Source organism: Penicillium nucicola (assembly GCF_028828085.1).
Source record: "Penicillium nucicola strain IBT 29836 chromosome Unknown utg000010l, whole genome shotgun sequence".
Lineage (NCBI taxonomy): Eukaryota > Fungi > Ascomycota > Eurotiomycetes > Eurotiales > Aspergillaceae > Penicillium > Penicillium nucicola.
The window spans coordinates 4,648,030-4,667,599 of NW_026643134.1; the positions used below are offsets into that span (position 1 = coordinate 4,648,030).

Here is a 19,570-nt window from a genome sequence, read left to right on the forward strand (position 1 = left end):
CCCCATTTGCGCACCTGGGATTCTCCTTTTTTCTGTTCTAACAAGGATTCAAACACCTCCACAACACCTTTGTTCTCCAAACGGCCGCCGGTAGGGCCCTATTGCTACCATCAAAATGTCTCTCGTCAACCTCGCTGCCGTGTGCTCGCACCTCAACAATGCCACCAAGGCTCGCCTTGCCCTCACCTCCATTCCCAACAGCAACCTTCACCTAAAGCTCTCCCTCGCCCTCCAAAACTCCGGCTACATCTCCTCCGTAGTCCGCGGAGGCCCGACACCTCCCCCGGCCCATGCCATCCTCGGCTTCCCAGCTGCCAACGATACCACCGAAGGAATTGAGCCAATCACCCGCGACAACATCGCCTCAAGGCGGTTGTGGCTCGGTCTGAAGTATTGGCAGAACGAGTCCGTCCTAGGCAAGGTCAAGATGGTCAGCAAGCCCACCCGACGGGTGAATATTGATGTCGAGGGTCTCCGCCTGGTCGTCTGTGGCAAGGAATCCGGAGGTGTGGCTGGCCTCCGCTCGCCTGGTGAGAGCCTGTTCCTCTCTACAGACAAGGGCATTATGGAGGCGCGTGAATGTGTTGAGAAGAAGCTCGGCGGTTTGGTTCTGTGCCGTGTGCTATAAGCCTGTGATTGTTTCGGCGGCTCCATGTTTCCCGAGTGACCGCTGGGGTGTTTTCATTTCTTTCCTCTGTATTCTTTCGCATTTACTTTGGAGTTTTGTTGGTTAGTCGCAGCGATGGCTCTTGCCGAGATTCGTCCTTTGTGACCGTTTGGGTTAATACCTAGTTCAAGGATCTGTATATTAGATATCTGCGTGTATTTCGCATTCTGTGTACTCTGCTGGTTGTGCAGCTGTTCTCAATGTGACAATAGTGTATAGATTATGACTTGAAAGATGTCCATGTTCTCCTCTTTATATATGAGCTGGTCGTTCTATGTGGTCATTATGTGTACTGCTAATTGGATACAGTCTATGCGAGTGCCCTTCTGTATGAAAAGCCTCCCCTTCAACAGGTCAGGTTATAGATGGTTCTTAATTACTTCTCCTCAACTGACTTGTCAACTAGAGTTTAGGAAAAGACGAGGACGAAAACAAAGACAGCGAGAACCATGACCCAAATGGTAACTCCATTGATCTCACATACTGATATCACATAGGAAGATATGGGACAACAGTGAGGGTGCTATTTGAGAGGCAATTGGGAAGAATGAGGTGTATAACGTTATACTCCCATTGACCTTGTGCCACACTGCGGAGGATAATCTGATGTCGGCTATGACGAAATTCACTCCTCCCTCCTCAATAACATCAAAATTCTCATAATGAGCCACTCATTCTCCAAGGTCCTGGTCTCTGGAGGTACAGGATTTGTAGGCGCGGCCATTGTACGGGCTCTTGCTCAAAAATACCCGGACGTTGCCATCACCGTCATCGACCAGAATCCTCCACGGCCCCAGCACGCTCTGCCACACAATGTCTCGTGCATTCAACTTGATATAACCTCAGCTGAGGCAGTAGCTGATGCTTTCAGAGCCACAAGGCCAAATGTCGTTGTCCATACTGCTGGACTCATCCCAGACCTGGCTGAGCGGTTCGGACGCCAGCTTGAAGGGGAGACGTGGAAGACTAACTTCGAAGGGACACGAAACATGCTGAATTCAGCTCAGCAAACCGGTGTCATTGCTTTTGTCTACACTAGTACATGTTGTGTGGTGACTGATGATACGAGCAATCCTTATACCAACATCACAGAGGAATGGCCCTCGGCAGCCAGGTCTACCATCTATGGAGAATCCAAGGTAAGCGCACCGCACCTCAGTTGACCGCCTCCATCTTACGCCACGCTTATAAGGGAAAAAAAATACTAACAAACGTTTGATAGGCTGCAGCAGAAGCACTTGTTCTCAAAGCCTCCAGCAGCGAATTGGCAACATGTGCCCTTCGGCCATCGGTACTTTGTGGACCAGGTGATTGTCAATTGCTCCCGCCGATCCACGCATGTATTTCCAAGTACGAAACCCCTTTTCTCATCGGGGATGGACTAAATTTGTGGGATGTCACCTACGTCAGCAATGTCGCCGATGCCCACATCCTAGCGATAGAGAATCTGGTATCAACTCGCACTGCTGCCGGGGAATTCTTTTTTATCCAAAATAACGAACCTATCACATTTCGGGATTTGTGTCTGGCGATATGGGCTCATTTTGGGCACATTCCCCCATTCGAATTGCGGATCCCAGAGGCCCTGGCACTTTTTGCCGGACTGGCGTGTGAGACAGTCACCCGGGTAATGGGAACAACGGCAACCCTGAGCCGTGGGAGTGTTCAAGATGCATGTGCTATTCGATATGCCAGTGGCGAGAAAGCTAAAGAGATACTGGGGTACGAGGCCCGTATTGGCATTGAAGAAGGTATCCGGTTAAGCTGTGAGGTAAGTGGGTATCACAAGCACAAAGAAATCACAATGCTAACCGGAACCAGGATTATGCTTCTCGCCTTGGGGTCAAGTTACCGGCCGAAATCACCACCCGGAAAATGTAGCCAATGCGAGGTTGATGGAGATCAAGATAGAGTTTCTGACTGCAAAACGGCTGGAGTGATACCCTGAAGATAACACGATCGTTATGAGTTCCTCTCTTAGGAAGGGGGCAATGATATGATTTCATGGCTTCCCTGGCCGGGGTGTTGTTGATAACAATGCCCGGTTCATACTCGAGCACAGACATTGGGCTGTTGGGCTGCAATGCTCCGTTGACCACAGCTAGCTGAGCTCTCCACAATTGACGAAGTTCATCTCTGAGAATGTTTGAGGCAGAGACATGGTCCATGCGGCTTATTGGCATTGGGCCTCAAACCAGCCCAAAGAGCCCAACACAGATTGACTGCGCGTCACGGGATTTGCCTCAGCCTCAGGTCATGACATGTCTACCTTCGACGCAGATCTCACCCTCTCTGCAACATTTGGGTAGCCAATATCCCAGAGGCACCCCAGTCCCTGCACTTCCTACCCAACATCCATCTTGCTGCCCAAGACTTTACCCCGATATGATTGTCAAACCAGGGTGAAAGTGGCGTGGAACCCGGGATGTTGGGGATTGTCCACTAATTTATGAAGATCGAGGCTTTGAACCATGTCTGTCGTCCCACCAGCGTTATGTCTATGCACCAACAGAAAGCCCCACAGCGTCTCGCCTGCCAACGAGCGTGTACACCGGTTCCATACTTGATCGATCGAGATCTTCAATGGCGCTGGCGTTTGGCAGTAGCGGTTCCCTGTTTATCTTACGCAATTGGCCTCTGGGACTTCAACAGTGCCCAGGCAGCAAAGACCTCATCTCCCTAGATTACATCTCCACCGACGCCACTGGCGTAAAGTCTTTTAGCGCGGCTCTCAATCCACTTCTGTTGCCGTTGCATAGGTCTTGAGACTCGCTTTGGTTCCCCCCTTTGTCAGGCACGCGCATCTACTCAGCCCGGCTTGGATCATTTTCTGTGGTTTATATTTATAACCTGTCCTTTTCTCATCGTGGATTCGTCCAAATCTTCCATCATATCTCTTCCTTTGTACTTTCAAACATTAAATTCAAGTTTATATTAGGCTGCTGTAAAGCCTTGTCTTACTTTCTCCATGCTACCCATCCTTCCCCATCATCCATTAACTGCTGGATCGGCAAGCCTGAACCCGTTCTCTTTCCCAGCAAGTCTTGGTTCTTGTGCAAGTTCAATCAACTCCAAATTGGATACTTGGTCTCGCCATAGGTCAGCAAAGTCAACTATCGCCATTCCCTCTCCTACTCCTACGCCAAACATATTGGAACCCGATGCTTATACTCCGTAGCAGCACCATGGATCAACATCCCGTTTATGGACCCCCCGGCGACCTCCCCCGTCATCTACCAACAAAGGTATTTTTCCGCCATCATTCCACTCGTCCAATTATGTCTTTGTGTTCGTCAAAACTACTCCCAATATGGTTACTAAATGGTAAAAGGTCGCCAACTACTCCCCGCGGATATGGCTACAGAGACGACCGTCATATGTCTGTAGGGTCTATGGATTTTGATCCCTCTCGCTACCATGGAGCCCCCATCTCTATGGACGCCCACGGCCATATGATGAACTCCCCTATTGGAAGGGTGTCCTATCCTTCCGGACAACCAGTGCCTCCACCCCGGAACTATGAATGGAGCCACCCGGCTCACTTGCCTCAGGAATCCCTCAGGCGGGACCTTGGATCAATGCCCACCCCGGAGAGCCCAGAGTATGTCATGGAAAGAAACAGCCGGCGAGCTGCTGATAAGTCCAGAGGAAGCCCACACTATTACTCCCAGAGACGGACCTCCAACCGGGATGAATTTGATGGCCCACATCAGCTCCTGGAACCACCCACCAAGCAGGTCATCGCAGCCCAGGACAAGGAGCTCCCTGAGCTCCCTACTAATCTCGATGCCTCAGAGCAAGACAGCATTCTCCACAAAGTCAACGACCGCTTATCCCGATGCGCCTATGACTTCGTCGCAAAGTATCAGTTCCGCGTTCCAATCGAACAGGACAAGAGACCCGTCAAGGTTCCCTCGGACCGCGAGTGGACCGAGTGGGTGCACCTCTTGAAGCGCCTGGCTACGACACGCCGCATCCCCGCCCATCTCTTGTACAACCGCCAAATCAAGCAGCTCATCACGGTGCTGGAAAACTCCCTGGAGATGCGTCACGCTGCCAAGCACCAGTCCAGACCGGTTAAGGATGATCGCAACGTGCTGCAGCTGATCTCTGCCGGAATCCAGGTTGCCAAGATCCTGAAAGATTCCAGCGCCATGCATTTTCTCGATTGTCTTTATGTTGACACCGAGAAGCTGATCTTGGAGCGACGTGGCCGTCGTGTGAGATTCGCCAACACTTGAATCCACCGGATGGAAGATGACCATTTCTCTATAAAAAAAGGAATCCCTGGTTGGACGCCACGGTTTTAATGAGTCTCCGTTGAGCACCGCGCTCTCATGGATTGCGCTGCCCTTTTGCTTTGTTCTTGTTTTACCACTACCCTGGATCATGTCCCATTATTCACTCGAAACCCCCGTCCTTGGAGGAAATGTACCCCGGATATTAAGTAAAACCCACTCAGGATGGACTCCCAGGCAGAACTACCCAGCCCAGATATTTGAAGGATGGAATTCCCACGGCTGGCAGAAACATATTCGGGTCCTGCTATCTGCAGGGAGGCAGGTCCTTCGTTTTCTGTCCAGTCCAAGTCACATGAGGTTGATGTATGTTTTAAATGAATGGATATTGGTGGTCAGAATTTACCGCCATCATGCGTTATGTCACTCGCAGCATCATGTTTCGTTTTTGTTCTTTTCTGACGATTTCTCGACCGTTCGCTTCGCATTCTCGGTTCGATCGTGTCCTGATCACACCGCATGTTGTCGTTGATTGAGTCGACCAAAATTGCACGGGGCAATCGATTCGTTACAACCCAATGACAGGCTTTGGGCACAACCCAAGGTTGAAGCACTGCTCCGGATATCTTTTTCTTGTATATTTGTGAGATTAAGTTAAGCTCGATGTCTGTTTTATCTAATTGTATTCTTTGGGTGATTCAATTGCTTTTCGTTCTCTACTAATAAATGGATTGTCTCAGGTCTTCAAGCGATGCTTTTTTTTTACTATACAACGACCAACGCATTTGAGCCCGACTTGATTTGAATAAAAAGAATGTCAAAAACAAAATTACTATTGAGGCTAGGGCTCCGTTCGGGAAAGGTAGGAGATCAAAAACACAAAAAATAGTTTCCCTGGGAATCGAACCCAGAACCTTTCCGGAACAGATGCTAGAAGCAATTGTTAACGGAAAATCATAACCGCTAGACCAGGAAACTTGTTGATGTAAGAACTACTCATTACTGACTATATCAGCGGGAATTTCAAATCTTAGAGCCATGAAATATTCGGCCACAAGTAGCCGACATGAATCATGTCACTATATTTTGAAGCATGCTAATTGCAATTTCACATATCTTCTGATTGTTGAATCCTAAATAATTTATAACATTCTTTTATTACCAATAACGATAGGGATCGATAATTAGACTGCAGGAATTTGTCGGGGTTCATGAATATATATATGTTTTTCGCACACTTGCGCCATGAAGGCATAACGATATTAACAAAACCGGATAAACACCGAGAGCCGCTAAATTCAGTAATAATGTACACACAATTCGAATAAGAGACCCTAGAAACTAGCCATCTCAATCCAGCTAGCCACAAAAGCCAGACGACGTCCCCGATCAGCAGCCATACGGCGTGAAAACTCCTCAAAACTGAGTCTTGCACCGCTACCACCACGCTCCTTAGCCTCGCGCTCAATCTGATCTAGATAGGCCCATCGAGCCAGTGTTTTAGGCGAAGGTCGACGAGGGGCAGCGGACTCAGGAGCCTGGTCACTGACCCGGTGCGGGGGTGGGAGTGGTTGCATAGGGGAGGGGGGAAGCTTCGGCGCGGTTGCCTCGGCTTCTGGAGAGGAGTGGGGAGATGTCGGGGCAGGGAGGGAGGTTGTGCCGTGGGGCTCGAGGCGAAGTTGAGCGGGGAGGTCAGGGTTTGTACTTGTGGTTGGAGATGATTCGGAGGCCCAGTCTGATATTTCGGACTGTGGCTGGAAGACATCAGCATGGAAGGAGACACCGGAATGAAGGGTATCTGCGTCCGGGCGATGATGTGGGAGAGTTGGGTCGTAGGATGGTGTTGTGTCCTCGACAGTTAAGCTGGATGGTTCACCATCGGATGTTTGTGAGATGGTTTCATCATCAGATTGAGAGGAGGCGGTGGATGTGTAATCGAATCCAAAGGAGCCTCCTCGCCAGTGATGAGGTTCGTAATCGGGATTATTGAGATGGGTTGGTCGTATATCATCCTCGTCATCATCATCATCATCATCCAAGGCATTGGCATCAAACAAAGGAGGTGCCAAAATTGGCGCCGTGTTGCGAGGCTCAAGGACTGGACTTTGCACCACGTATCCAGCGCGCTGCAACAGATCATCGAGCGGCTGGGCGACGGTAGCTTTTTCAAGTTCTTCTTCAGTAGGCACATCCTCTTTAGGGGAACGTTTCTGAGGTCCCTCCTTTGCTGCCATTTCGATCTCGCGGGCCCAGACCCTGCGATCAGCGCGGGTGCGGTGAACCTCCATCATCAGATCTTCCCGAGGCTTGAACAGAATGTCAAGAAGCTCATTGAACCCTTGCTGCGTCACTTGATACAGAATCTCCTTACCGACATCTCTTTCGACTTCTGGGATCTCGAAGCCACCCCATCGTTCACCAACAGGGATGCTTCGTGACGAAGTCGATGGGTTGGATCGGAGGTCATAGTCGTCAGTCAGATCATCCTGGAATCGTACCTTAGATGAAGACCGGGAACGGGGAGAGGGAGGATGTGAATCAACTTCATCAATGTCGTCTTCATCGCTCGAGTTATCGATAGCTGGATCTCTCTCGTAGCCCTCAGGGGCAACGGCGCCATCCTCCTCGTCCGTGTAGAATGCTCGGCGTCTCCAGCGCTCGTCGATGCCATGCCGACGCGTCTCATCAATCCGCCTTTGATCATCATCGCGCAGCCTACGATAAATGGTAGTGGCAACGCGGGCCCGATCAATCGGATCTGTAATATCCTGAGGAGGTATATAGGATCCAAGGGCCTCGACTATAACTTCCTCACGGATGTGCTCAGCTGGTGGCCAGGTGTCACTAGCCACTGAAGAGCTAGACCGATCCGAACCGCTTTCGCTAGCACGGTCGTTATCATCATTCTCCTCGTCATCATCGCCTTCATCTTCGTCCTCACCTGCATCACCTGGACGATGCGGAGAGTCGGTAGGTGCCAGGCGAAGTGTAGAGGGGAACATTGGCCGCACTCGACCAAACTGCTCTCGGACAGCTGCATCGCCCACGACTGAGTGTCGATCACCATTGTCAGCACCGTCCTGTCGCAAGATACCTTCGTTGTCTATTATTTCCATGTCACCATCCCGGTTCATGCGCTTGCCTTCCCCGATACGTGAACGTTCACCGGAAGGAATGCTGCCAGGGAATGCAGAACTGATGGGCTGGCTACCGAGAACCACGTCGCGGGCACCACCTTCCAAGAAATCATCTTCCATACCCGCAACCATGTCTCTGGTAAGTTCTCTGCTCAGAGCATAGTACGCCCTGAAGACTCTAAGGAAGTCCTTTCGCTCGACGAAACCATCTCCATCGATGTCATAACCACGGAATACACGTCGCAGTCTCTCATCGTTACTCTTGTTATTGAGACTGGCCAACCCCTTGAGGAATTCTTCAAATCCAATAAGATTATCGCCATTGGTGTCGTAAAACGCGAACATTCGGTCGTAAATGAGACTCGGAGGTGGTGGCCTGATAGAGGTATTTGGCACAAAGCATCGGTCAAAGGTTTTGCGGTCGATGGCCATGTACAACTTGTTGGGATCATCTGCCCACTCATAATTTGCCAAACAGCGAAACTGATCCCAGAGTGCATCAAGCTCTGTATTTTCAAAATTGGTGTCTTTCATGAGACGCCTGGCCAGAGGACGAGGGAGGCTCCGCGGGAGCATCGAAGGCTTTCCAGGATACCACACGGGCTGAGATTGGCGAGGGTTCCCAAGGAAAGGAGCTGGGATCCGGACTTTGTAGAACAAATGGGTCTTGATGTGCACTTGCATCGCCTCGCAAGTCTCACAGAGATCGTAATCAATGCAATTTGCACAGCGGTATCTGATTCCCTGGATCGGCATCGCGCCACAGCTGTTGCATGTAACTCCACGATGAATGTACCCGTCTCTCCTCGCCTGATCTTCGGCGATGTGGTAGAGCAGATTTAGCAGGTTCTGGCCCTCACGAGTAGGCGATGCATCGTTGTTTCCCTCCCGCCACGAGAAAACACTCTGGTCATCTGCTACCGTCTCCACCCCGTCAGCATTCTGTGGGGGCGTAGGCACATCGGGGAAGGTAGAAGTGGAAAGGGTAACCCGTTCACCATTCTGTCGGCGCCGACGTAGCTCCTCTCCATAGTTCTGATCTCCATTGAACCGCACTAATGCCCGTTCAATACCGGCCCGGGAGATACCCCGGTGCTGGAGCTGTTCCGTCAAGTATGTTCTTTCGGGACTGTCCTCTACAAGGGTATGTGCGGATGGGAAGTCGAGTGCAAGGAACGACTCCAGGAAGGTGTCCTCCATCATTTCACGCATGCGCTCCGCATGAGCAGACGGGACGCCAACTTCCTCCATAAGCTGGTCGCGTGTTGCGAGTAGCGATGGTAGAAGGCCGCTTTCCACACGCCGGCCATCTTCTGTCTCAATGCGGAAGGTCCCATAAACGCCATTTTGGCGCTCTAGCTGTTCCAGGTGGGCGATGGCTCGGTAAGACGGAGTATCAACGATTTCGAGCTCTTCGGCTTCGGTTCTTCTTGAGCGGCGTACAGCACCTCGGCGTCGGATTGAGGACGGGGGAGCTTGCCCGACGATACTGCTGTGAACATAAAGAATCGCATAGGCGGCAGCAACGCCAGTGAATAGGTAGAGAATGGGGCGATATCGAGCTAGTGAGACCGGCCCCGAGTGCGGTTGGGACATTGCGGAGGTTGGGAGGCGGAAGAGCTGTCAGAAGCTGCACAGAGAATGTCAGGAAAACAAGGTGAGGCTCATCCTGGTCCTAAGCCCATCAAAACAATCTGAATCGCAAAGAGAAACAATCAAAAGCTCTGATGTTAAGTGACCAACCAAGAGTGCATTTGAAACGTTGCCGAAGCGCGGAGCTCAGCTTAGTAAGCTATACTTCCTGGCGACGACAAAGAAAGCAAAAGAAAGAAATTCTTTACACCTGCGTAAGTAGCCATCAGGAATTATACATCTATATACGGTGAAGTCTCAAAGAGTCAATAATTTGAAATACATTCATTCGCAGCATGTTTTTTACCTAGTAGGTTACTGAATTGATCTACTATGTATGCTCAATATAAACAGTCTAAACCCCAGCTCGAAGGCTAGATATGTACTTGTCAACGTCCGTTCACACCATACAACATTTGGGGAAAATTGATATTCCCTTTTTTAGCTCAGCGGCTAAGCTTGCTTTCGCGGATAAAGAAGCCGCTCAGCAGAGCAAAGAATACCACACCAACCATAAAGGCGAATCCCTTGTTAGTGGACCAGCCATAGGCATCCCGCACAATCCGAGCGGTCTGTGGATCTAGTGTCTTGATAAAATTAAGACTTTCTCGCACGCCTTCAACGATCTGATCTATGTTCTTGCTGTCCTTTAGTCCAGACCTCAGTCGGTCGCGGAGGAGCTGTTGAACAACAGTCGATGATAATGAGAGTCCAATTACGGACCCCAATGAGCGGAACAAATAAGAGCAAGCAGTTACTACTGCTTGGTCTTCGTAAGTAGCGTTGGAGACTGAGTCATTGCTTAGTATATATCCAGGGGTTGCAGGGGTAGATGAAAACTTACTCAAACCTATCAAAGTGGTGGTGACGCCAATGCCATTTCCAAATGCGGCAATCATCATACCCACGATCATGGGGACAGTGCTGGCTACAACACCCCCGGAGAACAGATAGATGCAGAAGCAACCGGTTGTCAGGAAGGCATACGCAACAACCGTCAACCAGTAATACTTGCCATACCACTTCATTAGCATGCCCGCAAATACTGAACCGGACACACCACAGAAAATACTTGGCAGTAGACGCAAACCAGCGACGGTGGCAGATACGCCATCAACAGCCTGGAAGTATAGCGGGATGTAGAACAGCGCAGCTAGCCAACCCCCAAAGCTGAAGAAGTTGCAACAATAGCACGCAAAGAAAGTGCGGTTGAAGATAATATGACCCGGCGCAAAGGGTTCGGCTGCCAAGTAGATCTCAACCAGGATGAAGATGACAAACAAGAAAGCGGAGACACTCAGCGAGATGATAGTCAAGGGTAACTTCCATGATACGTTACTACCACGGTCAAGGCCAACCAAGAAGCCAAGAACAGCTCCTACAAGAACAATAGCGCCGAGGAAATCAATTCGATGCAGCTTTGTTTTCCAGTGAGTGCTCTCACGCTCCGGGAGCTTTAGCATAAACGAGACGGCAACGAATGCGACAATGCAAAGGGGAAATTGCGCTAGGAAAGCCCTAAACGAAGTGTTAGCACACCATTTTGGGTGGGGCATGCATCATTCATACCAACGCCAGCCAATGTAATCGGCCAAGATTCCCCCCAACGGCGCACCGGTACCGGATCCCGTGGCATAAATGATGTTGATAACGCCTTGCCACACACCTCGGTCACGAAGGGGCACAATATCGCTCATCAGGATGCTAACAACAGTGGTCATACCACCCCCGCCAATGCCTTGGAAGACCTAGTAGAAAGCAATCAGTAAAGCACTATTTAGAGGTTATTTTGGGAACTCACGCGAGCAGCAATCAATTCATTGATATTCCGTGCCAGGCCACAGAATAGACAGCCAATACCGAAAATGGCATATGCAAACAGCAGGCATGGCTTACGACCAAAGATATCGCTCAGCTTTCCATATAGCGGTTGGAACGAGGTCAGGGTCAGAAAATACGAGGTTGCAATCCAGCTGGTCAGATTGAGAGATTTCAGATCACTACCAATCTGACCATAACTGGCCATGATAATTGTCTGATCTGCCGCCGACAAGAAGATCTATAGAGCGAATGAGTCACAAGGAAGAATCACATAGTGGTTACCAAAGACTTACTCCGAGCGAGATCGCAGGTACAATATACTTGAGCTGCTTCTGAGCATCAGAGAAGGGCTCCTTCAGCTGGTCCTCACCTTGGACCGGGACTCCTGATTCCACATTGTTATCGGGAATCGTGCCGTTGGAAACAGTGCCGGTGCTTGACCCCAGCAAAGGGGAAGTCTCGCTTGGCGAACTCTCTGGAGCCATTGTCGAGATCGATGCCTATCTTCGACTTGCTCCAGATGGCCTCAAAGGACAAAGTGACTCAACTGAAAGCCCCAAGAAAGAGAAAAAGCGGAGTCGCAAAAACATACAAGGCCTCTTCCTAGCCTCACGTGCAGATAAGCCCTCCCCTCACTGACAAATCCGACTTAGCCGTCTCGGCCAATGGCCGATCTCCACTCGCATCTATGCCGCTCAGGCCTATCTCATTCCCGACTACATCGGCAAACTATGGACTAGTCTGGTTTAATATCTATGATTATGCAGATAGCATCGATAGCATCTAGGCATTGAACGGTCGTAAATTCGGTTACAAAAAGGTATTCCAAAATGCAAGTCTCTTCAACTCCTGTTTTGCGTCAATCTATGCCGAGGGCATAGGAACTGGACCACCGGGTGAGTCGGGTAGGCGTGCGGTCAGAACCTCGACACCATCCTCAGTGACGAGCATAGTGTGCTCAAACTGAGCAGAAAGGGAACCGTCCTGAGTGGTGCTGGTCCAGTCATCGGGCCAGGTGCAATCACGGTGAGTACCGATGTTGATCATAGGCTCAATAGTGAAACACATGCCGGGCTTTGCGGTGCCAACAGCCTTATTCTTAGCGTAGTGAGGAATGTTGGGGGCGCAGTGGAAAAGCTGGTTGATACCGTGACCACAGTAGGTCTTGACAACACTGCAGTTGCGGCTCTTAGCGTGCTTCTCGATCGTGTTTCCGGGATCACGGAAAAGCATGCCGGGCTTGACCAAGTCAATGGACTTGTCCAGACATTCGCGCGCGGTTTCCACCACACGGACAGCGTCGGAGTTGGCGAGCGACTTGTCTCCAACATAGTAGGTTTCGTTGATATCTCCGTGGAAGCCCTTATGGTACAGAGTAACATCAATGTTGACAATGTCACCATCCTCCAGCGGTCTTTGATCGGGGATACCGTGACAGATAGTCTCGTTAACCGAGGTGCAGACGGACTTCGGGAAATGCATATAGTTCAACGGCGAGGGATAAGACTATGATTTTATCAGCAGGCGAACACGAAGAAAAAAAAAAAAAAAGCGTCGTACTTCACGCTCTATGCAAGCCTTGTGGACAATCTCATCAATCTGGTCCGTCGTGACACCAGGCTTCAATGCGCGAGCAGCCTCATCCAAAACCTCACGAGCCAGTCGACAGACCTTGCGCATACCATCCTGCTCTTCCTTGTTTAGAATAGTGATGGTATGGCGGCCAATGATCTTCTGCTCAGAACGAGGGATACCATCGCGGGCGTAGTCCGGGTGCGGGATCGACTTGGGGATGGTTCGCTTGGCGGAGAGAGGGTAGACAGGTCGCAGGGCACCCTTGTATGGGAAGGACGGGTACGGGTTATAGTTGCCGGTGGCTGGATCTGGTTCAGAAACTACTTTCGGAGGGAAAAAGTTGGTGAGGATATTACTCTTCTTGTGGGTGGTCTTGTGTTCAGCCTGGAATTTATTAGCCGGTGGTTTCTCTTGCAGAGAACAACATTGCATGCAGCCTCCATTTTGCGCAGAGAAAGTGCTTACCCAGCTTCGCTTAAAACAGTCCTGTGAACAGAAGAAGCTGTCGGTGCCGCTCTTCAGACATGTCGGACACTGCAGGGTGCCTGCCGGGTTAGGGCAGTCTGTACCCTGACATTTGCGGGATTCAGCCATTGTGACAAACCAGACCCTAAAGGAGAAAAGAATATATATAAAGCTCTGAGGGTATCAGAGAGTGGATCAGAAAGAAGCCCAAAAACCTCAAGAAAATCCCCGCGGGCCTTGAGGCCTCGGACGCTAATCCTGTCAAAGCCTAGCGCAGGTATATACTTACACCTGAGGCATTAAGGTGTCAACCGATAAACCGATAAGAAATTGACGTCTTCGGCCGATTTCGCAGCACGTGATGAGAATTTATCCCTTCCCACCGGGGCACTTTTGTCGCATCCTTCTAGCCATCTTGGTCAATTGCATATAATGGCTGTCCCGAAGCAGAAAGTGGTTGTTGTGGGTGCTGGTCCGGTGGGAGCGTTGGCGGCGCTATACGCTGCATCCAGAGGAGATGAGGTCGAAGTATACGAACTTCGTGGCGGTATGTTCCCAAGACTCTCCGTGTTACATTCCTGTTCCTCCGGAGTTTTATGCGAGGTCAATAGTGCACAGTCAAAGAATGTTCTTGCTAGCTCTGGCCGGCAATGAATCATCCTACTTATGGCGGTGTCTCGCAAGGTCCCTGGATTCATGGGCAAGAAATTCCTTTTGTTCAGCCTCCATTGCACTGGACTGTCGTGCCCAAGAGCCCTTGCACATCGCATGACTCAGTTGTGATATATTGCGAAATTGCCCGATCTGACTTGGCCATCCGTAGATCTCCGGGACCCTACGACCGTGCCATTGAACTTCACCAAGTCAATCAATCTAGCCCTGTCTGAACGTGGTCTTAATTCTATGCTGCACTCGGACCGGCCCGATTTGATCGACAATGTACTCCGCGACGCGATCCCCATGCATGGGCGGATGATTCACGGCCGAGACAGCGGGGAACTGTGGGAGGCTGCACAAGCCTATGACGTCCACGGCCGGGTACGCAATCACCTGCATGGCAGTAGCTTGTCTGCATGTCGAGCCTAGCTAACTCTCATAAGGCTATTAACTCAATCGACCGATCAACGCTCAACAATGCACTCCTCGACGAGTTGGAAAAGGCCCCTAATGTCAAGTTGTTCTTTAACTACAAGTTGACTGGTGCGGACTTCCGCACCAACAAGGCCTGGTTTGAGCGCCGAATCCCTGGTGAGACACCTATGCCCGATGATGCGGGCATCGCTGGCCGTGTACCAGAGTATGAAGTGTCCTTCGACTACCTCATCGGCGCCGACGGAGCACACTCGGCCGCACGCTTCCATCTCATGAAGTTTGCCCGTGTTGACTACCAGCAAGAATATATCGACACCTTATGGTGTGAATTCCGAATCCCTCCTTCAGAAGATGGAGACTTCCGCATCTCACCGAATCACCTTCACATCTGGCCTGGGCGCGAGTTCATGTTTATTGCGCTCCCATCGCCAGACAAATCATTCACCTGCACCCTATTCGCACCATCCTCACACTACACATTCCTGGAAACCCAACCACAGGAACTGCATGAATTCTTCGACTCTCATTTCCCAGGCGTATCACCAGAACTAATCAGCCCAGAAGCTCTAACCGAACAATTTGCAACAAACCCCCATCTCCCTCTGATTAGTATAAAATGCAATCCGCACCACTTCGCCGCCAGCGTCACCATCCTCGGGGACGCAGCACACGCAGTCTTGCCATTTTACGGCCAAGGATTAAACGCAGGCCTGGAGGACGTCCGCGTTCTTTTCGAGCAACTCGATAAACACGGCGTCTACGACCCTAACTCAAGCGTCTACACACGAGGCCTCAAACGCCAGGCCGCGTTCCAGGCATACACAGACCAGCGCTGTGCTGATACACACGCCATCAATGATCTCTCGAGGGAGAATTACCTCGAGATGCGCGCTGGCGTCAAATCACCCCTGTACAAGCTGCGCAAGGCCATCGAAGAGACGATAGACCGTCGGTTCCCATTCTTTGGTTGGAAGACACAGTATGCCCGCGTTAGCTTTAGCAACCAGCGCTACTCGGAAGTCGTCCAGGCTGTTCAGCACCAGAGTGACGTGCTTGGTCTCGGTTTGACCGGAGCTCTCATCGCTAGTGCTGGTGCTTTGTCGATTTTGATGTGGAAGTATCCCAGGTATTTCTCGCCTGTGCGGTTGTTCCAATATTCGTGTCGTTTGGCATGTATTGGATTGAGAGCTTTCCGCAGGTTCACTCATATCTGAAGAAAACATGACGCGTTGTGGTGCGTTGGAATGTAGGGAATGCGATGATATGCATGTCTCTTGATGTTCATTATTGACTTGATATCCGCTTTGTATCTATTTTGCATCTGTACAGTTTCTCTCTTCTATCTGCCTAGAGGACCTAAAATTTCATCCAAGCATCCAAGCAATGTAATAGTGAATAGACTTGAAATTCCCAACGTTTTACAAACAGGCTACAGTTTGCAATAAGAATAAGCATCTCGGACAAGAAGTATCCAAACATTTAATCGATGCCTGGATGCCTTAATTAGGGTGGTATAAACTAACTAGCGCAAATTCTCTAATCCCAGTACTTGATAATACCATCCAACCCTCCAGTGACCACCTTGCTAGTTTCCTGGGGATGCCAGTCCAGACAAGTAACAGCACCGCCATCCTTACCACCAGCCTGGATCTTATGATACAACTTGCCAGTCTTCCAATCCCAGAAGCAAACATAGCCACCGCTGTCACCAGAAACAATAAACTGTCCATCAGGCGAGATCTTAAGATCAATGGCATAACCAGCATTGTTATGGCCACGGAAGCTCTTCTTCCGGTTTTGACGGAACTTGTCTGTGGCGCCATAGACGACGATTTGGTTGTCGCCTGACTGGAATGCGACATACTTGCCGTTGGGATGAGCTGCCGCGCGGGTAAGTGCGAACATATATGGCTCGGCGATGAATTTGATTGGAACGGGGATACCGTATTCCCATGCACGCAATGACTTGTCGTCTGAGGTGGAGATGAATCGTCGGTTGTCGTCGACGAAGGTGATGGTGTTGATGGCTGCCAGGTGGTGATCGTATTCTTGGACCAGCTCACCGGACCGTGTGTCGAATTGGACGATCTTCTTGTCGGACATACCGGCCAAGAACTCATGTGAGTGCTCTGCGCCGGGGTTGAAACGGACGACGTGTGGCGTCTTGCCGGTCGAGAATCGTCCGATGCACTTTCCGTATTCCGTGTCCCAGAGCTTGATTTGTTTGTCGTATGAGCCGGTAAGGAAAGTCTTGCCTGTTGGATGGAAGTCTGTGTCTGAGATTGCCTTGTTGTGCCCGGAGAATGTCCGTAGGAGCTCCCGGGAGTGATACACATCCCAGATCTTGGCCTTTCCATCGGCAGCCGAGGAAAGGAGCAAGTGACCAGAGTTCGGCATGAAACGAAGAGAGGTAATGGGCTTGGTGTGCGATTTCCAGGTTTGCACAAGCTTTTTCGGCACGTAGTTCTTGACGCTGCCGGGTTCTTTGCGCAGATCGATATCCAGATCTTGGGGAACATGCATATACGTACGGCCCTGGTAGTCGAACTCCTCCGAACCATGGAACTCTGTAGTCTCCTGCTTGGACAGATCACCCTCGTACTCTGTGGCTTCCTTGCTCATGGCCGGCATGGGCGCCGCAGTAGCCAAGGTCTCGTCTTCCTCGACGTATTCCTCATCGCTAGCAAGTTCGCGGTCATCCTCCGCGTCAACCTCGACCAAATCATATTGCTGATCATTCGTGTATTTTGCCCAGGGTCCCAAGTATGCGCCCTCTCCTTCCACAACGCTAGAGTCACCCTTCTTTTGACGCTTTGTCCTCCAGGCTGCGGATTGATCTTTGGTCGGCTTCATCTGCACGACATCCCGGCCTCCAAATTGAGCCGCATTTTCCAGATTTCCGATAAATTGATCTGGTCGGGTGGGATTGCGTGTGTAGCCTAGACTTTGGAACGTGCGATGTTGCGCTGCGAAGGTCGACTCGCTGATAGCTGCCTCCTCCGCGAATCCAGTCGGGACATTCTTTCGCTTGATCCCGTTTCCTGGGCCTGAGCCTTTGAAGGGGTTTACAGGGCCCTGGGAGGGACGTGTGAGATCATCGTATGTGGCGTTGAAAGTGAGGGCCTGCGAAGAGGTGTTGGCGAGGGTCATCTGCATATGCGCTTGATCCTGTAGAGTCGTTAATCTTATCTATTCGTAACAATCAAGGCACAAGGACCAATTTGACGACAAGAGCAGAGGGAGTAGTGGGGACCAAACCTCTGTATTCACGTCTGGTGCAGCAACGACTTTGGTTGCGGCTGTCGCAGCGACGCTCCTGTCATCGTCGCTGGAGTCATAACCGGCGCCCAATAAGCCCGACATGATGGGATTGGAGAATATGTAAGATACAAACTCCAACTTCCTGTAAGAGAGTCGAGGCGGAGTCCGGTGGAGTTGGTTGAAGGATGGGAATTTTACGGGCGTCGGGAGAGCCGCGAGGTGAAGGCCGCGGAACCGTCAAGCTCTATCAACCTTATCCCGATTTTGCGGTCAACCGGTCTATAGCTCCTGAGACAGCCCACAAGCTTACTGCAAATTATGTACTTGCGACACATATGATTCTAGTCTCGGCAATAATAAGTCGAGAACTTTGGGTATCGTACGCTCTTCATTGCCAACCGCGTAGGAGGTATATACAATTCACAGGCCGAAAAAAACGGGCTAGATCAATACAGAACAAGATCAAAAGTCAAACACAAATAGCAGGGAGGTCGTATGCACCACCGCGAGTCAATTCCAGTCTGAATCAACCCAGCACACCTCTCCAGCCCAAGATATTTCAAGCGAAATATCTATTACATTCTCACCACTGCACCGCATCGCATTCTATCTCAAGACTGAAAGAAATCGTTGCTCATCCCTAGTCATCACAGCTCGAACGACAAGAAAATGGCCGTGATATACCAAGTTATATATGGTGCTGTTGCCGTGGGCCAGTGGTCATGTTCGAATGTGAACCAAGCCGAAGAGAATATTCCGAGGGCCCCCATTTAGATTTCCATGACTGCAGTCCATCGACAGGTGAACCCTTCTAACTAGGACGACCATGGCGCATCGCATGTTCGGTCTTTTCACAAGTCAGTTACCCTCATCGCGAATCAGGGCCACGATCATGCTGTAGAGGTAGAAGAAGAACATCAGGAGGTGGAAGCCAAGCTTGATGAACGATTCCTAAAGAAAAGAATTCGAGTCAGCCATTGCACGAGGCAGATTGCCAGCCGAGAATACTAACCTTCTTGTGCACATTCAGCTTGCGGAAAATCTCGGTCGCATCCAAGAGGTGCTGGTTATCGTAGATCCTATAAATCGAAAGAGGATCGAATTAGTCTCGGACTCGGGGTGGGAGAGGGGTTTGAGATCCGGGAAGCTTTCAACGTACTTCTTCGCGTTGAACGCTACGAGGGGCAAGTTCAGCACGATGGCGAGCCAGTACCCATTGATGATGAAGAGGAAGGTCAGGAAAGCGTGGACGGCGGCTTCGGGGATGATGTAGGCGTTGAGACGGTTGCAAAGGTCGATGGGGTTGATGTAGTCGCTGGAAAAAGGGGAGGCGTCAGCTTCGATTTCGCATTTGGCGTGGTTCCAAGACAGAATCCACGAAATAAGAAGCTAGAGGAACTCACCATTCGAGGTCACTGTACATAATCGTGAAGAACACCTGGAGGAAGAGGTTGACGGCGTTGATCAACACCGACAACAGGTAGAGCCACGCTTCGCCGGACATGTTGGGCGGGAGGTTGACTTTCTATCGGATAGAGTTGAGAGAAGATCAATTGCTAGATAACCAGAAGATATGAGTCAAGTGCCGACGGGAGTGGTTGGGTGTGAGGTGCGGTTCGCAGAGGCACCGGAATTGGAGATGTTTGTGGGGTGCCCGAAGAAGGCAGCGGAATCGCACAGAG

At 50.6% G+C, this 19,570-nt stretch overlaps 9 protein-coding genes across 9 annotated transcripts; 4 read left to right on the plus strand and 5 right to left on the minus strand.

Moving 5' to 3' along the window:
- Positions 1–115: 115 nt before the first annotated feature.
- Positions 116–628, plus strand: N7511_010325 (mitochondrial 37S ribosomal protein uS8m; the record flags this gene model as incomplete). The annotated part of the gene is made up of 1 exon (XM_057132702.1): positions 116–628. The coding sequence occupies one exon, from the start codon at positions 116–118 to the stop codon at positions 626–628; it is 513 nt and encodes a 170-aa protein (XP_056980690.1).
- A 701-nt stretch (positions 629–1,329) lies between these two features.
- Positions 1,330–2,548, plus strand: N7511_010326 (uncharacterized protein; the record flags this gene model as incomplete). Its single annotated transcript, XM_057132703.1, has 3 exons — positions 1,330–1,806; positions 1,890–2,438; positions 2,489–2,548. 3 exons carry the CDS (start codon positions 1,330–1,332, stop codon positions 2,546–2,548), a joined length of 1,086 nt encoding a protein of 361 aa, XP_056980691.1.
- A 1,553-nt stretch (positions 2,549–4,101) lies between these two features.
- N7511_010327 (uncharacterized protein) lies at positions 4,102–4,908 on the plus strand (the record flags this gene model as incomplete). The annotated part of the gene is made up of 1 exon (XM_057132704.1): positions 4,102–4,908. The coding sequence occupies one exon, from the start codon at positions 4,102–4,104 to the stop codon at positions 4,906–4,908; it is 807 nt and encodes a 268-aa protein (XP_056980692.1).
- A 1,331-nt stretch (positions 4,909–6,239) lies between these two features.
- On the minus strand, positions 6,240–9,638 carry N7511_010328 (EF hand domain protein; the record flags this gene model as incomplete). The annotated part of the gene is made up of 1 exon (XM_057132705.1): positions 6,240–9,638. The coding sequence occupies one exon, from the start codon at positions 9,636–9,638 to the stop codon at positions 6,240–6,242; it is 3,399 nt and encodes a 1,132-aa protein (XP_056980693.1).
- Positions 9,639–10,120: 482 nt separating this feature from the next.
- On the minus strand, positions 10,121–11,980 carry N7511_010329 (putative MFS multidrug transporter; the record flags this gene model as incomplete). Its single annotated transcript, XM_057132706.1, has 5 exons — positions 10,121–10,464; positions 10,519–11,192; positions 11,244–11,422; positions 11,476–11,733; positions 11,789–11,980. The coding sequence occupies 5 exons, from the start codon at positions 11,978–11,980 to the stop codon at positions 10,121–10,123; spliced, it is 1,647 nt and encodes a 548-aa protein (XP_056980694.1).
- A 379-nt stretch (positions 11,981–12,359) lies between these two features.
- Positions 12,360–13,664, minus strand: N7511_010330 (methionine aminopeptidase MAP1; the record flags this gene model as incomplete). Its single annotated transcript, XM_057132707.1, has 3 exons — positions 12,360–13,001; positions 13,056–13,454; positions 13,536–13,664. The coding sequence occupies 3 exons, from the start codon at positions 13,662–13,664 to the stop codon at positions 12,360–12,362; spliced, it is 1,170 nt and encodes a 389-aa protein (XP_056980695.1).
- Positions 13,665–13,967: 303 nt separating this feature from the next.
- Positions 13,968–15,841, plus strand: bna4 (kynurenine 3-monooxygenase; the record flags this gene model as incomplete). Its single annotated transcript, XM_057132708.1, has 3 exons — positions 13,968–14,082; positions 14,359–14,573; positions 14,636–15,841. 3 exons carry the CDS (start codon positions 13,968–13,970, stop codon positions 15,839–15,841), a joined length of 1,536 nt encoding a protein of 511 aa, XP_056980696.1.
- A 322-nt stretch (positions 15,842–16,163) lies between these two features.
- Positions 16,164–17,990, minus strand: N7511_010332 (WD40 repeat domain-containing protein; the record flags this gene model as incomplete). Its single annotated transcript, XM_057132709.1, has 2 exons — positions 16,164–17,795; positions 17,886–17,990. The coding sequence occupies 2 exons, from the start codon at positions 17,988–17,990 to the stop codon at positions 16,164–16,166; spliced, it is 1,737 nt and encodes a 578-aa protein (XP_056980697.1).
- A 756-nt stretch (positions 17,991–18,746) lies between these two features.
- Positions 18,747–19,392, minus strand: N7511_010333 (cornichon family protein; the record flags this gene model as incomplete). The annotated part of the gene is made up of 4 exons (XM_057132710.1): positions 18,747–18,839; positions 18,901–18,967; positions 19,048–19,203; positions 19,292–19,392. 4 exons carry the CDS (start codon positions 19,390–19,392, stop codon positions 18,747–18,749), a joined length of 417 nt encoding a protein of 138 aa, XP_056980698.1.
- Positions 19,393–19,570: the final 178 nt, after the last annotated feature.